This window comes from Eucyclogobius newberryi, unplaced genomic scaffold (assembly GCF_026437365.1).
Source record: "Eucyclogobius newberryi isolate DKJ021-1_F unplaced genomic scaffold, fEucNew1.0.hap1 SCAF_6, whole genome shotgun sequence".
In the NCBI taxonomy this organism is placed as follows: Eukaryota; Metazoa; Chordata; class Actinopteri; order Gobiiformes; family Gobiidae; genus Eucyclogobius; species Eucyclogobius newberryi.
Window position 1 is genome coordinate 8482825 of NW_027316278.1, and position 19179 is coordinate 8502003.

General features: G+C 41.8%; 2 protein-coding genes and 1 non-coding gene across 4 annotated transcripts; 2 read left to right on the plus strand and 1 right to left on the minus strand.

Moving 5' to 3' along the window:
• Nucleotides 1–1953: 1953 nt before the first annotated feature.
• rchy1 (ring finger and CHY zinc finger domain containing 1) lies at nt 1954–7575 on the minus strand. The gene is made up of 9 exons (XM_072433726.1): nt 7472–7575; nt 7142–7261; nt 6838–6953; nt 6330–6408; nt 6173–6217; nt 6037–6095; nt 5451–5480; nt 5250–5370; nt 1954–4866 (listed from the first exon to the last, which is right to left on the minus strand). Exons 1-9 carry the CDS (start codon nt 7520–7522, stop codon nt 4468–4470), a joined length of 1020 nt encoding a protein of 339 aa, XP_072289827.1. The 5' UTR covers nt 7523–7575; the 3' UTR covers nt 1954–4467.
• A 2715-nt stretch (nt 7576–10290) lies between these two features.
• Nucleotides 10291–10361, plus strand: trnag-ccc (transfer RNA glycine (anticodon CCC)). The gene has a single exon. It is a non-coding gene; the product is annotated as a tRNA-Gly (tRNA).
• A 335-nt stretch (nt 10362–10696) lies between these two features.
• Nucleotides 10697–18624, plus strand: LOC140347614 (cytotoxic granule associated RNA binding protein TIA1-like). Of its 2 annotated transcripts, none has more exons than XM_072434149.1 (12): nt 10697–10887; nt 11779–11875; nt 11997–12095; nt 12335–12389; nt 12473–12560; nt 12645–12720; nt 12798–12906; nt 13147–13242; nt 13452–13536; nt 13659–13803; nt 14744–14910; nt 17291–18624. In XM_072434149.1, exons 1-12 carry the CDS (start codon nt 10862–10864, stop codon nt 17421–17423), a joined length of 1176 nt encoding a protein of 391 aa, XP_072290250.1. In that variant the 5' UTR covers nt 10697–10861; the 3' UTR covers nt 17424–18624. The 2 variants fall into 2 exon arrangements, with proteins under 2 accessions (XP_072290250.1, XP_072290251.1); XM_072434150.1 differs by having other exon boundaries at nt 10700–10887; nt 13659–13797.
• Nucleotides 18625–19179: the final 555 nt, after the last annotated feature.

Genomic DNA, 19179 nt, shown 5'->3' on the forward strand with positions numbered 1-19179 from the left:
GTCAAAACGTCCAAATATGGGCATTAGATTACGCTCCAATTTAATTCAAAATGCCAGAAGCACATTGCACCTCATCTTCCACGAGCAAACTGGAGAATCGGACACAAATAACACCATCTTCCCCTTCGAAACGCGTCAACTTCTCCTTTTTAAAGCGCTCAAAACCAAGCAATGTACCCAAAATCTCGTCTTTGCGTATTGCCATTTGAGGCTTTTCCAGGATCTCGTACTGTAGGCTCGTTTTTAGAAGGTGGCAACGATTACGTTCATCTCTTTTTTTTTTTTCTTTTTTTTTTTTATTGCGTTTATTTTGAAGAACACATGTGACCTCTAAGAGCATTTTGGTGCTTAACTTTAGCGGGTTTTTAAGGTCAACTCTTGAACTATTGGCTCTTTTTTGCGACATGGGAGTAAAACCACTTTTCTTCCATGGACAGTGACTGATCGAAAGGTGAATGTGCCTGGTCTGCACACAGGGACATCGAAGTGTTAATGTTCGTATCGTACTTGTTCTGTCTATAAAAATAACAGTATGTACAACAAAGACTTACTATTCCTAGCTTAAACTCTGCCATTCTTGTCATTACGTGGCTGTTTTAACATGTCCCCGCGCTCCTACTTTGATGTAAATGTTGTTTACTCTAAATAATGGCACTAGTGATTGTACTTAAAAAGTGCACCTAGTGAGGTTGGCTCTCTGGCGGGCGCTGCCACCTGTGGGCGGGGTATAGTATTACATTGTTTCTATCTTTGGCCTACTACAACATATGAATGTGAAGTTTAAAAAAAAAGAAAAGAAAAAAGCATTACAAAAACTGACGTGGACCAGACGTTCATAATACATAACAGTAGTACAGTATGTGTGTATTTAATAGTAATCTTTTGCAAAGCAGTCAGTACAGTAGATGTCGCAGTTGTTTTACCAGTAGGGGGCGGTATTCATAGAGCAGTTCCTCTTTTTTTTTTTCTGACTATAAGCTTCTCAGGCGTGTGGCATATTATGCAGACTTCATAAAACACTAATAAAGATTTTTATTCTCATGATCTTGTCTGGGTTGTTTATTTGTGCATTTGTGGCTTTTAACACTGTTCTAACATGGTTCCCTCGTCAAGAACGTACCTGGAGTAGCATTTAGCTTCATTCGCGCTAGTTTAGCGTAACCTGGGGGAACTGGGACACACCCGGGTTGGGATGTGGGTGAAATTGTAAAAAGTGCAGGTAATCACGCGCAATTCTTTACGTGGAGGTGAGTACATTTGTAAATCTGAAGCAATTTCTCCATTTTGGATAAAGAAACGACGATATGTTCCCCTCTTTACTGTTGGCGGGTTTCAAAGTGGTCAATCACGAGTATAAAAATGGGACAAATCAATGGTTTTGGATACACCTGATGGGACATGGGACACAGGACTCAAAACTGGGATTGTCCCGGGTAAATAGGGTCATCTGGTCTCCCTTTGCTAGTTTGATGAATCCCGGTAAAAACAAGATCTTTGACGTTTTCTCGAGCCGTGACGTGGCTCTGTGAATCTTCTGTGCCGTTTTTTAAGTCCTTGAATCATCTCCAGACTCGTTCGGAGCATTTCTAGCGTCAAATCACGATCTTTACTTCTTTCCCTCCCAAATATGTAATTCTCTCTGCTGCCAGTAGACGGCGCCCATAGCTGTGGGATCAGCCAGAAACATTTGGAAGTCTTTTTTTACTTTGTTCTAAAACGTGACAGGCCAAAGTAAACTTACTCAAGCGCATGTTTTAAAGGCCGATAACGATGGAAATGATGCATATTATTTGTCCTTTAAAGCTCTCGTTTCCACAGCCAAACCGGGCGCGTGTATTCAAATCGGTTGGGACTGTCTGGTTCTTCCTCCGTCACAAAACCTTTGACAATGAATAAGCTCAGCACAAACTCTGCTTTTTGCTCTGAAAGTTAGAAAGGAAAACGCATAACGAGTCTGAATTGTGCTGACCGCTCTTTATTAGGCACTCGGAGATGGTTGCCATTCACCACCAGGTTCTTACGCTCTTCAAAAGTTTAAAAGTACATTCTGTCGTCCTCGGGGACGTCTTAAATACAGCTTCACGTAAACGAGGCTCTGGAGGACAAGGGACCGGACCCTTCAAACATACTTAATTCACCAATAAATGTTCCAGTTCAGTGTGCATACGAAAAGCAGACTTATTGTTTGGACTTGAAATAGCCAACTTTAGACAAATATAATTATATACAATGCAAATACTGAGCTAGTGTTAGAACTTTATGTATGGGAATCCCAAATGTAGATACATGGTACTATCTAGTGGCTCATTGGTGCAGCTGCAAGTAAAAGTACTCTACTAACACTTTTAGGCATCTGTACTTAATATTTGCCGTGGATACTTTATTCTCTACATTTGGGAGCAGATATCTGTACTTTCTTCACTGCTACATTTTTGGACTGAAAAGTAGAAAGTACTTTTCGTGTGCTGTGTGGGTTTACTTGTAGCACGTTCACGGTGACATTCTGCATAAAGGTTTTGATGTTCAAGCCAAAAGGAACAAAAATATAAAAATAAAATATAAGTTGATTGGAATTGCTGCTATTGACCAAAAATCAGCACAATCCTTTAACAAAAACTAACTATTTCAACCATTCTCAAAACCTATGTGAAACATGTCAAAGTTGTAATGTTTTTAGAATAAAAAGTAAAATTAAGTAGAATTTTTGCGCCTGTATCTGTACTATTTCCAACCTTCTTGCCTGATAAACCATGACAAACCCCAATCCCCAAACTACGGAGTATAAGGGCCAACCAAAATAAAAATGCGGGGCACTACGAGAATAAGGTAATTAATTAATGAGATTATTCTCGTTAAATAACGAGAATCTCATTAATTACTTTATTCTCGTTAAATAACTAGAATAATCTCATTATTTAACGAGAATAATCTCAATCTAAAGCGGGTAAAGGCCCGGGTCCGATTCACTTTCAGCACCGCGCTCATGGCACTAGACTTGGATGGGTTAAAAGTGAATACAAAAGCCCACAATAGATGTCAATCTTTATAATATGGGCCTTTTAGACATCACAAACAATCATTTCTCCTGTGAAGTGTCCCCATGTCTTTCTGGTTAATGTCCTGCACGTGGCTCAGGTCCTGGACACTGGGCAGGACACTGACCGCGCTCAGACGCAGCAGGCGAGGGAGTCTCGGACCAGCTTCACCAATAATCTGCTCCCTCGACTTCTGCCTCTTCATCCTTCTAAACTTTGTACAAAGTCACTTTTCATGATTTTTTTGCGTGCATAGGTTTTACATCGGAGCACTATGGGCTGGTGGAGCTGCAGTGCCTCAGGGATATGTGTAAAATGACGTCCTCCGGTCTTGGTGCACGTGTGTTGGAGCTGTGCTCATGCCATGGCCATAAGAACTATGTCTTTATAGTATCCTCTCATTGTGTGTCAGGCTGTAGTTGTTGTAAGAAGTGGGATGAGTTGTATGGACAATGGCGTGTGCGTAAAACATATTGCTTTTTGGCGAGTTTGTCCAAGAGATGACAAAAAGGTTAGAATCGGTGCATAAAACTTAAGTGCACACGATGAGCACGTAAGAATAGTGACTGTGCGCAAAGTGCCCACGTAGAGAAACAACACTATAGAGGAGCAGAGAATGTGTGAATATAACACTGAGGCTCCTCCTTCTGTCTGCGAGCTCCTCCTCCTCCTGTCTGCGAGCTCCTCCTCTTTTATGTTATGTTCTAAGCCATGGGTGGGCAAACTACGGCCTGCGGGCCACATCCGGCCCGCAGGGCCTTTCAATCTGGCCCGCCAAGCTTGTCCAAGTAATATTAAAAAGATATATATATTTTTTTTCCTTCTGCACTTATGTATCCTTAATAAATATGACGTGAAATGAATCAAATAATAGATTCAATAGCCTATATTTGACAGAAAAGTGATATTTAATTTTTGGGATTATTTTTTTTCCCACACCAATGATCGCGGGCCGGCCCTCCGCTACTTGCCTGGATTCGAATATGGCCCTCGGAGGAAAATAATTGCCCACCTCTGATCTAAGCAGTCAACTCATCCAAGCTCTTCTGCGTCCTGCCCGTGGTGCTGAAAGTGAACTGCTCACGTCACTTTGAATCGGAACGTTGATACCGGCCCCTAAACTACGACTTTATTCTCGTAAATTAACGAGAATAATCTCAAGACACGATGAGAATAATCACATCTTGTCTCAAGGGGGGTTGGCCCTTATTCTCCGTGGTACAAAACAGGCTTTATTCATGTGAACATCTTATTAGAAAGTACTGATTTCTTTTACACTAGGTAAGTTATGTCCCTTCATCATAAACTATTACTACGCTGCTGTAGCCATGACACCTTCAGTTTACCAATGGAGGCAGAATAACATTTATAATAATAGACTGGGCCGTGTTTGCATAATGTTCAAAAAGCTATTCATGTTGAGGAAGGATTCCTATTGGACCGTTGGCTCCTGCTGCTCCTCGTGCGCCCGCGCCGCATCCTCGTGCGCCCGCCATGCATCCTCGTGCGCTCGCGCCGCAGCCTCATGCACCTGCAGCGCATCCTCGTGCACCCGCGCCACATCCTCGTGCGCACGCGCCGCATCCTCGTGCACCCGCGCCGCACCCTCGTGCGCACGCGCCGCATCCTCGTGCGCCCGCCGTGCCTCCTCCTCGGTGTCCGTCTCTGGCTCCGTGTCGCTGTTCTCGTGGCGTTCCTCCGGCTGCTCCACGTTTTCGTTCTGGATCAGACCTCCGTCTTGCGCGGTGTTATACGAGCCGCAGTTCCCGCACTTCATCCCCAGAACGTGGAACGACGCGGTGGAATGAGCCTGGCAGTCGTTACATATGATCTGAGGCACAGACAGAACTGTGGTAAGTGTCTGGTATGTTAACGTAACATATGAACAGTTATTCAGATAACTATAGCATAAAGAACATGCTAACAAGTTTACCAAAGCATCAGTTTTACCCCAAATCACTAAATCCACTGAATTCTTCTTCCTCTGTGTCACTTCTAAACAACTCCACAAACTCCAGAGGAAGAGGAAGTGCAGATTCTTCTTCTGTGTCGCTTAGAGCGCCCTCTTGTGGTTGTCAGTGTAAAAATATCTAATAATATCACATGTAAGTCGCACCCCGGCCAAAACTATGAAAAAAAAGTGCGACTTATAGTCCGGAAAATACGGTAGAGAAGCTGAGCGTAATCAAGTCGCGTTCTGGATGTAAGACGTACCCTAACAGTGGTGTTCCTATACTCGGTGGGCATCGGTGACTGGGCGATCTCTTGGTCCATCTCTTCCCAGTGGTTCTGCATTTCCAAGGCCGAGTGCATGCACAGCGGGCAGCGGTACGTGCTAGAACACAAGCAGCGTTAAAACAGAGGACGGGGAAACTGCCACGGGGAACTGCTTTACAAGGAAGAGGTCAAACGTACCAGTTTTTGAGCATATCGTTGAAACAAGTCCTGGTGGAAAACAAATGGATCGTTAATTTGACATTACAGCTGGTTTTGAAGGAAAAGGGGCTCGAAAATCTGATACTTAAACTATTATTAAAAGTACTCAATTGAACAAAGTATAGACACTAAAAACATTTAAAAAAGGACAAAATGTGAGATGATTAGTTCATGATTAGTGTGGCATCTTAATCAGTATATCTAATGTAAAATGAAATATGTCCTGAATATGTGAACTGCAATATGTCTGCACTTTAAACCAGGGCAGGAGTTTCCAAAAAACACAATCAGTTTTATTGCCGGCATTAAGGTGCAACATAATAAAAATAATGAAAATAAAAACGAAAAAAATACAATGATAATAACAATAATAGAATAATAATGATAATAATAATAAACCATGCTAAAATAAGATAAAACAAGGGCATGCAATATAAAATATACATACAACAAGAGCAGAACGATGAAAAACTGGCAGTGGTGTAGGTCAAGTATTATTTGGAACAACCCTTGACTCGCACCGTGTAACTGACAATGTGAGGATGGATAAAACGTGGAGTCTTACTTGTGCAGAAGGTGACCGCATGGAAGAACGTGAGCCCCAATCCGTGACGTGTGAATATCCTGTGGGATCAGCATTATCAGTGCAGGTTTTCAAACATGTTACTCGGCATTCTACATTTGTATGAGCAATGTCCCACCTCCATGCACACAGGACAGTCCTGCCTCGAGACGTTTTCAACACACTGGGAAATAAAAGGAATCAAGTCATAAATCATCACGGTTATTATTGAAACACGTTTTTACGACACGTCTCTGTTCTCTAATAAAAAGTGTATAAATTGTATTGTTACTCACTTTATGCTTTCCTTCAAGCACTTGGGCTAAACACAAATTGCACTTATTGCAGTGGAAGTATTCTTCTCTGGGGCCGATCCTGTTGTGGGTAAAAGACTGCGTCACTTTGGGCGGTGTTGACGTGACATCGCACCATTCTGTAGCCGCATATTGAGCCCAAACAGGCCAGAATTGTGCGGCGGCATTTGCCATTTTAACTTGCAGATGTGTTGACCCAGTTTATGTAATCACCGGGCCTGTCCACATGAAACAAAAACTGGCAAAAAGCGGATATAAACGCGACTTTCCCCCACAAAAGTGTCAGAAAGCGGTGGCCTTAAGACTTGATTGTCGTCATTTAAAAAGAACATAAAGCCACACGATTAATATGACAAGTTTGTGGAGCAAATACTTAACATTTTTACGATCAAATGTGGGTTTACAGTTTGGCCATTTCTTTCAAAAACACTGCAGCAGTTAAACAAATGCATGACTGTTGTTGTTGTTGTTGTTGACGTTGACTGTTTACCTGCAAATCCCACACGGTTGACAATGATACTGCTTCTTATCTTTGTCAAATAAATGGCAAATGGCACAGTAATATTCCCCAAACTGTACACTGCACTTTTCACACGTTTGCTGAGCCTGCAAACGAAGATGAGGAACAAAAAACGGAGAAAATGTCAAAATAACATACACAGACAAATAAAGAATGAATAAATAAATACAGATAGGAGAAATGGATACAGAAATGTGGAGAGAATAAAGAGCAAGGCAGACAGATAATACAGAGACATATTGAAAAAGGAAGAATAAATAAGTTAGACAGGCACCTTCTGTAGTGTAAGACAGTCTGAGCACTGCACTTCCTTCACTTTAAACCGGTCCATTTGGTGGTTTTCCTCTGCATCGTGGCACAATCTGCACACGTACAACTTTCCACAGCAAGGCGCCTTCAAATGAGAGAAACAAACATAAACCAGACGCATGCCATTCGTCTAAAACACACTGCCATTTAAAACCAGAGAAGAAGAAATGACAGGAGCCTCGTAGTTAAGACAGCTAGCTTTTAGCGTTAGCATGCCGTCTCTAAACCACATAAAAGCGCAAAAAGCGAACGGTTTAAGGTGAGGAAACGTTGACAACTTGAACACGTCGCTTACTTTTAACAAGCAGCTGCGCACATAGTGTTCACAGCCCGCAGATGAGGCCATTTTACACGCGAATGCTAAGCGAGCGCTAACTCGACACTTTCGCTGGCTTCACCGCTGCGTCGCGGTTGCCAGATACGAACCGCAAACAAGCAGGGCAGCGTCATGTGGGCAGAGATGTCGCTTCTTGGTCAATATGTATTTGATTGATACATTATTTTGATTTTTGATTTGATTTATTTGCCATGAAGTGCATGAACATGTAATAAATAAACATAACATAAACAAATGGTTGTAAACATATATATATATAATCACATGTAAATACAATTTAAAAAGCCAGGATAACACAAAAAAGCGCAAGCACTTATTTCCATTGTGGTCCTTGTATAATAAGTAAAAAGGAAATGTAAAACATGTTAATAAAATACACACAAGTTTGATTCCTGGCTATTTAGACATTCAAATAAAAAGGTTTTGACTAGAGATTTAAAATGAGACTTATTTTGAGCATTCTAATCCGGAGTACCATGATGCACTGTCATAGTCAAAATGACATTGAATTAAGGCCGACACAAACTTTTTAAGTTGACATTACGAGTCTGCCTATAGAGAAATTTTAACCTCGCATTGGATTTGCTAATTATTTGATCTGCATTTCCTTCTCCAGTAAGAGATTGATCTAATTCGACCCCCAGGTATTTTACATTGGTACGACAAGCCAATGTATTACCACCGCATTGTACCTCAATGGAACTATATTTACTGAGTTTCCTCTTCGAACCGAAGAGTATTGACTCAGTTTTTCCTAGATGTAATGATAACTTATTATCAATCAGCCATTCTCTGATTGATTCAAGTTCCACGGACAGTTGGCGTTGAATTTCCATGGGGTCGCTACCAGCAACAATTAGGGCAGAGTCGTCCGCGTACAAAAGGAGCTTGTATCGGACGGCTGAAGGTACATCATTTATGTAAATGAGAAAGAGTAAGGGCCCAAGGATCGAGCCTTGAGGCACACCGCAAGTGATAATTGCGGGTTTGGAGATAGTGTTGTTTATCTTCACTGATTGTTTGCGCTCCTGTAAATAGGACTGAAACCAGGTTAAAGTTGTTTTTTGACATCCTAGATTATCGGTGTATTACTACATATTCATTGAGTATTGAATATTGGGAGATGTGTCTATGTCTTTGGCTTGTCCTCTCCTGCATAATCAATGCATTGAAATGTGTCCACCCCTTTAAAACACGTAACTTTTTGCGGGAAACGTTTGCAGCAATTTTGAATTAAAAAACGACTACATTTCAGCAGTATTGTGTCGGTCATATTGGATTTAATGGCAAATATCACAGTTCAGTATTAGTTATGTATGGTTTTGATGTTATTTTTTAAAAGATGTATTCTAAAATTCATGTGCAATTCATGTGCAATTACTGTGAAATTCATTTGCAATCTATGTGCTGCCGTGACACATATCCATGTGCAATTACTGTCGTGATCACATGCAATGGTATTTATGTATTTATTTATTTATTTATAGGAGATCTTCTACTGAAAGTGTTTTTCAGACTTCCTATAAGTGATCTGTTCTTAAGATAAGATAAGATAAGATATTCCTTTATTGTCCCACATGGGGAAATTTCATTGGTGCAACGCAGGTAGATACAGAGATAGATACAAAAGAACAGATCACTTATAGGAAGTCTGAAAAACACTTTCAGTAGAAGATCTCCTATAAATAAATAAATAAAAACTCCCATAGACAAATAAATAAATAAATACATAAATACCATTGCATGTGATCACGATTAATAACAGTAATTGCACATGAATATGTGTCACGACAGCACATAGATTGCACATGAATTTCACAGTAATTGCACATGAATTGCACATGAATTCCAACAGCAATTGCACATATGACAGAATTGCACATCAGTATTAGGTTAGGTCAGTATTGCGAGTGTTCAGTACTAACAGTTTTTGTTATAAAGTCTGACAGCAGCAGGAAGGAAAGACCTACGGAACCTTTCCTTCACACAGCGAGGGTGGATCAGTCTCTCACTGAAGCTGCTCTCCAGAGTGGACAGAGTGTCCTGCAGGGGGCGACACTCATGGTCCAGCATAGATGCGAGTTTAGCCAGGACCCTTCTGTCCCCCACCTCCTGCACCGAGTCCAGAGCACAGCCCAGGACGGAGCTGGACTTCTTGATGACTCTGTCCAGCCTCTTCCTCTCCCTCTCTGTGATGCTGCTGCTCCAGCAGGCCACACCTACAGGAGCTGATGCCACCACAGAGTCATAGAAGGTCTTCAGGAGTGGCCCTGTCACTCCAAAAGACCTGAGTCTCCTCAGGAGGTAGAGCCGACTCTGGCTCTTCCTGTACAGTGCGTCTGTGTTATGAGTCCAGTCCAGTTTGTGGTTCAGATGAACACCCAGGTACTTGTATGAGTCCACTCTCTGTATACACCTTCTGTATCTACCTCTGTATCTACCTGCGTTGCACTAATGAAATTTCCCCATGTGGGACAATAAAGGAATATCTTATCTTATGTTTTAAGATAAGAATATCTTATCTTATCTTAAAACATGTTTGAGGTTCCTCCTGATGCTTTAAGACGGCCATTGGCTACGATGACTCAGATCTAAGCATCCATTTGTCACTTTAGTGTAGTAAGTTTCTTTACTCTACAGAGAGGTTCTTTCCCAAGCATTTAAAACAAGTGTATATATAAGCGTAACATAGTCAATTAGAGTATGTTTACTTGTGTACCAATAGTAAACAGTCTATTTGCGGATCTTAATCAATCTAGTGTGTAAGTGGAATCATCGCGCCGCTGGTGTAGTGGTATCATGCAAGATTCCCATTCTTGCGACCCGGGTTCGATTCCCGGGCGGCGCAGTGATTTTTGTAACACGACTCGAAAAAACAAATACATTATTGTAACATGTATAAAAGTAAAACAAAATAACATCATAGTTGCAGTAGTTGAAAAGAACTATGAAAGTAAACCATGTTGGGGTTTAATATTCTTTTCGTGCGTTATTATTATTATTATTATTATTATTATGGTATTTACAAAGGGCTAAATAAAGACTACTAATGAAATGACTTCAACGGATTGACTGGATGTGATGATCCGCCGGCGCATCACATGGAGGTGTATCTTTGTGTGTGGGAGGAAAGAGCGCTTTGATTCGGCCACATTTCGCCGCAGATTGACGCTGCTGACGCCGCGGCTCCGCCATCTTCCACTTCCTATTGTTTGGTTCAGACTGGGGCTGTCTCTGTCTGTGAGAGCAGCTCGTACTCTCCGGCCTGCGTGCTTTTTCCGTGCGGATTCGACCCTTTTTATGTCTCTGGATTAATCGCGCTGAGGACGTAACCGCTGCAGCTGGACCATGGAGGACGACTCGCCCAAAACACTGTGAGTTATTCGGTCGGTGTTTGCGCGTGTGTGTGACGGGACGCCGGAGAACAGCGCCGCGCCGCTGTTTCCACGTTGTGTCGGCGTGAAAAACCGGGCACGATTACTGAGCAGAAATGCGCCGTTAATCCACGGTTGAAATGAAACTAGGGCTGCGTTGCAATTAAAAACGAAAATAAACGGGAAAGTTCACCGGTTTTCATAAGGTAGAAGCGCTACATTAAATAAAACGAGGGCTAACAAATGCTAGCAGGTAGCAGCATCATGTTGGATGCGGCATCGGCGTTTAATACACGTTTTGCCAATTCATTGCTATTTGCGTTTTCAGTGTAATGTGTCCCTAAATGCGTGCGTGGTTATCAAAAAGACAACCACGTGTGCTTTTTGTTTTACAACTTGTAACACAATTTGTTCTCAAATGTTCTCCAAGTGCTAGCCCTCTCATGCTAACTATTGTTAGCATTCTTTGGAAAGCGAACATCTGTGGCTGCTGTTCAGTGATGATACAATGTGATCCACGTGTTTGCGCTGTGAAAACCAGCAGAGTTTGAATTGTAATAACACCACGGAGCAACGAAGTGAGTTTTACTGTTAAAATAAGTGTTTTCACACAATGCAAGGCCCGTGTACCCGGCTAACATTATCTTTAGCATGGTAGCAGGCGCAGAGCAGCCACGTCAACGCTGAATGGGCCTCGGACGGCTCGGTCAAATGTGACTGCGCGGACCGTCCCCGGGTCACTCTGTTCACTCGTGGCGTGGATTTAGACTGGACAGGCCAGTGATGTGTGGACAAATAAATAGTCTTAGCTCAAGGCTAACCGGCCTTTGTCTGGCTGCTACTTCCTGTTCGACAAAGGCGCATTTAGATGTTCTGTTTCCTTGTTCGCAGGTATGTGGGAAACCTGTCCAGGGATGTTACAGAGCCCCTCATTGTCCAGGTCTTCACGCAGATAGGACCCTGCAAAAGCTGTAAAATGATAATAGACGTGAGTATGAGAGTCAATTTGACTTTTGCACCCAAGTTACACTAAAGTAGTTATTTTCTTGTGTGATTTTTATGGAGGAATCCAGCGGTGCTAATGTTGTACTGTGTGCTTGCATTTACAGCCCACGGGGAATGACCCTTACTGCTTTGTGGAGTTCTATGAAAACAGACATGCTGCTGCTGCTTTGGCTGCGATGAATGGAAGGAAAATTTTGGGTAAGGTAAGCTATCGTATCTAAAGGGTGAGTGGGGACGGGTGGGCTCGGGACGGGAAGAGCTGCATCTAATTCAATTTAGATTTAAACAAAAATGTAATGGATGATTGAAGAACTGGCCGAGCAGAGTGATCTTGAGTGCAACGCAAAAAGCCCCAACAACATTTGATGCAGCTCCCATAGTTAAAATTCAATGTCAGCAGTAACTAATGTACCTGATCTGTTGTCTCTTTTCCTCTCATCAGGAGGTTAAAGTTAACTGGGCCACGACGCCAACAACCCAGAAAAAAGACACAAGTAGTAAGTAACAAAACAATTCTCAATAAATATCTGTTTTGTCATGTGGTTGTTCTAACATACATTTGTTTGTTTTTTTGCTGTAGATCACTTTCATGTCTTTGTTGGAGACTTGAGCCCAGAAATAACAACAGAAGACGTCAAAGCTGCCTTTGCGCCCTTCGGAAGGATATCGTATGTGCACAATTAAACAAACTGCAAAAAGGAGAATTTGTCGGGTTACAGATGACAATAACACGATGCTTGTTGAATTTCCAGAGATGCTCGTGTTGTGAAAGACATGACCACAGGGAAATCCAAAGGCTATGGTTTTGTGTCGTTCTTCAACAAATGGGTAAAGACTTTTACAGAATTGTAACTTTGGGAATTTTGTACAGCAATTGATTTACTGGTGCCGTATTTCTGTTTTAGGAGGCTGAGAATGCCATCCAGCACATGAATGGACAGTGGTTAGGGGGCAGACCAATCCGGACTAACTGGGCCACGAGGAAGCCCCCTGCCCCCAAAAGCAGCCACGAGAGTGAGTTATAACCCCTTTTTTATCTATGCGATGTGTATTCAGTGTCTTTTGTTTCCATGTATTTATTGTTTTAATATGTTGTTTGCTTGGTTTATTATTTTGTTGGGTGCTTATGTTCTAATAGACCATTTCATACGGTGTGTGTTTGTGTGGAATAGTAAGATGTGTGGCTCTAAAACGAGCTACATAAATTAAGTGAACAGGATTGCTTGATCTAACAGTGCTTTTTGTTTTTCCCAGATAACACAAAACACCTAAATTTTGACGAGGTTATGTGCCAGTCAAGCCCCAGTAACTGCACCGTTTACTGCGGCGGCGTCAGCTCAGGACTCACAGGTTTGAAACACTAAAAATTTAAAGTAGTTCGTGTAGAAAGAACTAAACGAAACACTATGCTGCTGCAACGTTTTTAAATTGAGGTAAATAGTTATAGCTGTTGATAACTATATGTTGTAGAAGTTAAGCAATTAGAAAAATGATTGCTTTTAGATTGCGTTGAATTTTAAAAGGAAATGCAAAACTCACCTTTTGTGTTTTCTCTTTAGATCAACTGATGAGACAGACCTTCTCCAACTTTGGACAAATCATGGAAATCAGAGTGTTCCCAGACAAAGGCTATTCATTTGTCAGGTATGCAGGAATATCATTATCAAATCAACTTTGCTCTGTTGATTGCTGCTGTTGAATTCCTTTTTATTTTTGTTTACACTTTTCAAACCTGTTGCTATTTCTCCTGTACCTTTTTTGTCCAGGTTTAACTCCCATGAGTCAGCAGCCCATGCCATTGTAGCGGTGAATGGCTCGACTATAGAGGGCCACACAGTGAAGTGTTACTGGGGCAAAGAGACCCCAGACATGATGAGCACCATGCAGCAGATGCCCATGCCACAGGTACAGGCAGTAGTGTCTGTAGTAGTACCACCTCAGCATGTCGCGTAGCATTTATGGTAAAGTGTCTGTTTTTCACCAATAGTAAAATTAGGTAGATTGAAGGAGAAAATTCAAACTGTTCTGAGACTGAAATGGTAAATATGAGCAGAAAATATGCTTCAGCTGTAGAGAGCTGAGTGCAGGACCACAACATTTTGTCATCTTGATGATAAAACCAATAATTTTGTTGAAATCCAGATTTAAAGTTTGGTCAGCGTGTAAATCATAGACGTATAATAAAACCAGATTATAAAGCTGTAGTTTTAAGTACAGTTTAGACTAATCACGTTACAGCTATTGGCAAAAACATGCAACGCCCTAAATTAAACCCTTGAGAAAATTGTTTATTTTCAGTAGAACCCGAACTTGAAGTGAGATCGTGCATATTTAAAGGACACCTGCAAAATCGCCTATTATTATTGATAATCATATTATAATGGGTTTACCAATCTCGTTTGAACACTTGAAGTTGCATTTAGTTTGATTCTTGCATGTTTGATTAATCTTTATTCTCCTGCGGACAAGGCGCCATTGCTCTGACCGTCCTAGTCTCACCGATGGCCAGATCCCCCACCAATGCACCTTCTGCAATTTTATTTTCTTAAACAGTGATGACATACATAGAACTCTGCAGCACCGCGTAGGGATTTTGTCTCGATTGAAAAACAAATTGCGTCTTGCCATCGTGAACTGCAGGTCAGTGAGGAGACTAAAGAGACGAGCTGTTGCCCTGACTCGGTCCTGAGCGGCAACTCCTGCGGTACCATTTGCCGTTACCGCTGCAGGACGGGACAGGGGAGCTTTTGATGAACATACACTTGCCTCGTTAAGATCACAGTTTGATTGCCATCTTTAGAAAGGTCAGAGCTGGCACCGCACTCACACTGTTATGGATTGTGTCTTGCAGCAAAACAAGGTGGGCTACGCAGCGGCGGCGGCAGCGGCCCAGCCCTACGGCCAGTGGGGCCAGTGGTACGGAAACGGGCCCCAGATCAGTCAGTACGTCCCCAACGGGTGGCAGCAGGTCCCTGCCTATAACATGTACGGACAGGGCTGGAACCAGCAGGGCTATAAGTAAGTAACAACCAAACAGGGCTGCCATTCACCATCATCCTTCAAGAGTCCATCCAAGACTGTGTGCCCTGTCGGCTGAACCAAAACCAACTCATCCTCCAACTCAAGCTCATCTGTGACAAGAACCGTATAGACTTTATGTTCCCCCCACGAACAAGCTTTAGCCATTACAATCAAACGGATCCACAATGGCAATCATACATTAAAAAATAAAAAACAACCTGGGGGTGTATGGGTTTTCATACCATCTTACCACTGCCTGATTTGGAAGGGTTTGATCGCTCACTGCTCACCGAAGAAACGGAAACGACAAAGCCAAAATGTCACTACAGCTCGACACGAGCTAGCCTTTTGTAAGTAAATGTTGGCCATCATCATGTCATTAGACCGCAGCCAAACAATTACCCAAATCTGGCAAATATGGCCCCTCTCTGTAATTCAAATTGAAGTAAAATCTTAATGACGTCTTGGCTTTGGACGCACCGCAGCCGTTTGTTGTCTTTTCTGCATCTTTCGTGAGCTGTGATTGGAGGAGTTGACCCATCTAGACTCGGGGGTGGGCGATAGCGAATAGGTTTTTGTTTTGTTTTCTTTGGAGTATCACACAATATTATGTCAATCCAACGGAAATGTGCTAAACGTGTCTTTAAATGTATAAGTTGAGGTTTCGGTAGCAGACAAATGTGAATGGACTGTAAAAAAATTGACAAAAGTGCGAGATATCACTTTGTACCCTCATTTGGAAGTTTACAACATAAGATTTATCATTTTCATTCAGCTTTTTGTGGCATTTTTTTCATTATAAATTATATGCTTGATACTCGGATTTTAGAATAGCTTCAAAACAGCAATATCATTTTGTTGGCCCGTCTGCCCACCTCTAACCGAAACCCATTCTTGATCAACAAAACTACTTTAAGTGGTGAAGTTTGGGTTTTCCTGACTTGACGTGAAGTCCTTTTGAACAATGTTATGTTGAAGACCTGCCCTAAAGCCGCTGATGTAAAGGAGCTGACCAAATTGACTGAACATAATGGACATTTCAAGATCATTATTGTCTATTCGTCCCTTTTTTTGAGTCGAAAGTCCTGTTATGTGCCCTCATTTATACGGGTGAATATTTGTTATGTTAAAGTCTTTTCTATTTTACGTTCAATAGAAATGCTGTGTCGAGGCCCGTTTTATATGGTGAACTACCTAAAGCCTGATCAAACTGAATATTTCATGACACAATTTCGAGCAGAAGATGAGCACAGCATAGGTTTGATGCATTATTGATTTTCAGGTTACTACTTTGTATATAATAGCTTGTTACAGTTCATTGTCGGGATCGTGAGAGGAGGAGGTGGATCTTCAATAGTTAGCTCTGCTCTCTGAAGCTCTTTGTCCGCTTGTCCACCCACATAATCATGTCTTTACCTCTAGCCCCTTCAGAGTACGGCTGCACAATATGCTCTGTCCGCACTGCATGGCCAAATTTACAGTTCCTCTTTATGAGACTAATGACAATTGCTTTAAAACTAATCTGAGTGCATGATCTGGATACAATGAAACGTTTTTGAAATTGATTGATACATGTCTAATTATACCGTTCAATCTTATCACGCTGTAATTTTCCCCCCATTTAAAGTTTCATTAGAAAAATACTCCCGGTGATTGCATTTTGTTTTTTTCATAGCCTATTTTATAAGTGGACATAGCTGGGGTTCCAAACTGGCTCCTTCAGGTCTGGCTCCCATTGTCATTCTGGCCATAAAATTTAAGTTTATTTTTATTTACTATTGTCTTTGTAAAATGACGATATGAACAACAATCCATCTTTATTGAGATGTCTTTCAGCCCGCTGTAGCATTGGGTTTGATTGACACCTAGCGTGGCGTGTTGCTAAGCGCCTGTGTAAACGGGGCGCTGCGAGCGGGACAGATGGGGGCGTGTACCTTCAACAACCGTCACATTGCCCAAATTAGCTGCCCAAACTGCTAGTCTTGATTCAGTTGGGTGGAGCCAAACAGCACGGTGTCCCTACGTCCACTTCTATACACAGTCTATGAACATTTTTTTGCATTATCAAGTTCCCTCCCATCCTAATTTCCTATTGAATAATTAAATTTAAAGCAATTGTCTCATGCATAATTACTAAACCGGACTCCCAACATGCATCCGTGTCATATTGTGCGCCTGTACTTGCTTTGATGTCGCATCACCTCCCTTCCTCTCACCACTTTATATTTCGCTTGTTCCCGCTTGACCACATTAGGCTTTAATCCATACACGCCCGAGTAGCCCCACCCCTTAATGCCTCACTACTATCGCTTTGTCTTTTCTAACCTGCTGGCTTTTGTGTTCTGTCTCTGTGTGTGTCTCTCTGTACTTTTTGCAGCCAAATACCGGCCAATGCTGGGTGGACAAACGTGAGCGCCATCAGTAACGGTGGGGTACTGGAGACACCTCTCAATGGGACTATGATAGCCAACCAGCCGGGTATGGGAGCAGCTGGATACCCCACCCACTGATAAGAACGGGCAAGGAAGGCAGGGAGAAATTTGACATCCTACAACGAGCCGAAATCTGGCTTTGTTACTAATGAGGTGTCCCGCAGGGGTGTTTAATAGCACCGCCCAACTTGCTTCGGCAGGACTATTCTGGGACCCCATCCGGACATCTGTAAGATTTTGTAAATGTTTTTTCTTTTAATGATGGGGTGAATTCTTTTTTTTTCTTTTTTTTTTTTTGAGGGACTTGAATTTGAACCCACACAGGTATTGACACACCTTTTATGTGGTATAGGAAAGACTTTTTGGCCCCACCCCCCCAAAAAACAGGGCTCCTACCATTTTTAAGTTAACTGTAAATTATCTGTAAAGGACAAGTGTATTGGATTTTGTTTTTTCTGGTTTTACAAAAATTGCTTCCACACTTTGTTTTTGACTCAAACACAGAGATTCTTTTCTTTTTAATGGACTGTAGAAGTTCAGTCCATGTTCAATATTATGATGGAGGAATGAACTATCCTTAATTTGTACTCATTTCTCAAACCAATTGCAGGGATTGTTGCCACTGCTGTTTCTCTGTAAGGGCAGATAAATATTGCACAGTTTTTCTCTTGTAAATGGACACATTTGAAAACCGAGCGTTTTCCTGTTGCATTCCTGTCTCCATATCTTCTAAACAGCCTCAAACCTTTTTGCCACCTGTAAATACTCATCCTTTGAACCATGTATGTAAATGCTACTGTTGACTGTGGGTGCTTGCTCTTCTGTTTGAAACTACAGTTAACGCGACATGTACAGAGCGGAGAAGCACTCTTTCTGTGACTCTGGTGAAGTACAACTCTATTCTTCCATGCAGGGATAAACTGCATTGCCATGCAGTGCATACTTAAATTTACCACGAATCACATGTGAAAGGGCCGACCTGATGGACACTTGTGATGTTTTTTTAAATATCTATTGAACCGCCAGTATTTTATATCAAATCTGAATGATACAATCTTTACACTCTTTGATGGAGAAATGGGAGGCCTACAATGTAACTGTTGCCTTATAGAGCTGGTTTCTTTTAGCTGACAAGATACTCTTTTTAAATTGGGCAGTGCCTACAAACCCTTTTCAGACCCTTTTTGTTTAGAAAAAGGTGTTAGCCCTGAAACTGATGACTCTGCAACTGTAATCAATGTTTTCTTGCTTTGTCCAATTAAAATGCTAATGCACATCATCAGTGTTTTGAGTTCATTTGATCCTCTTTTGGTCATTCTCAGTGGGAGAATGTACTCGACTGTTACTTGTTGCACATCACTTTGTACAGGCTCAATCAAGCTGAACTCAACCAGCTGTAATGCACAAACAACCACATGCCATGTTTTTGAATTCAATAAGTATGATTTATAGGACGTATGTGTATTGAGTAAAATAACTTAAAGGTATAGTATGTAACCTGTGTGAGGAACTACGATCACAAAGGCACTGACTCATGATTGGTGCAGGGCTTTAGGTCGTGAACGTTCAGACATTTAGAGGGCAAAGCAGAACACACTGGTTCAAACATACTGGATTTCAGCTTTGAAACTGGCAACAGAAATGAGAGACTCGTGTGAGGCCCATTCTGCTTTGTGTTTGGAGAATCGAATTGAGGACCGAAATATTAAATAACAACTTGGCCGTTATGTCCAATATTATTGTGGCTTAGTAAAGAAGGACGCAGCCTCACATGCATGCCTGGTGGTGGAGTGGTTAAGCACACATGCTCCATGTGCAGCCGGCTGCAGTCTTG

What these genes read in the sequence shown, in the direction of transcription:
- LOC140347614 (XM_072434149.1), top strand. Translation starts at nt 10,862, where the DNA reads ATGGAGGACGACTCGCCCAAAACACT. An exon ending in GCGCCCTTCGGAAGGATATC is followed by an intron (nt 12,561 to 12,644) that starts GTATGTGCACAA and finishes TTGAATTTCCAG; the next exon opens with AGATGCTCGTGTTGTGAAAG. An exon ending in AAAGGCTATTCATTTGTCAG is followed by an intron (nt 13,537 to 13,658) that starts GTATGCAGGAAT and finishes TTTTTTGTCCAG; the next exon opens with GTTTAACTCCCATGAGTCAG.
- rchy1 (XM_072433726.1), bottom strand. Translation starts at nt 7,522, where the DNA reads ATGGCCTCATCTGCGGGCTGTGAACACTATGTGCGCAGCTGCTTGTTA. An exon ending in TGCGCAGCTGCTTGTTAAAA is followed by an intron (nt 7,262 to 7,471) that starts GTAAGCGACGTG and finishes TCTCATTTGAAG; the next exon opens with GCGCCTTGCTGTGGAAAGTT. An exon ending in ATAGGAACACCACTGTTAGG is followed by an intron (nt 4,867 to 5,249) that starts GTACGTCTTACA and finishes TCTGTGCCTCAG; the next exon opens with ATCATATGTAACGACTGCCA.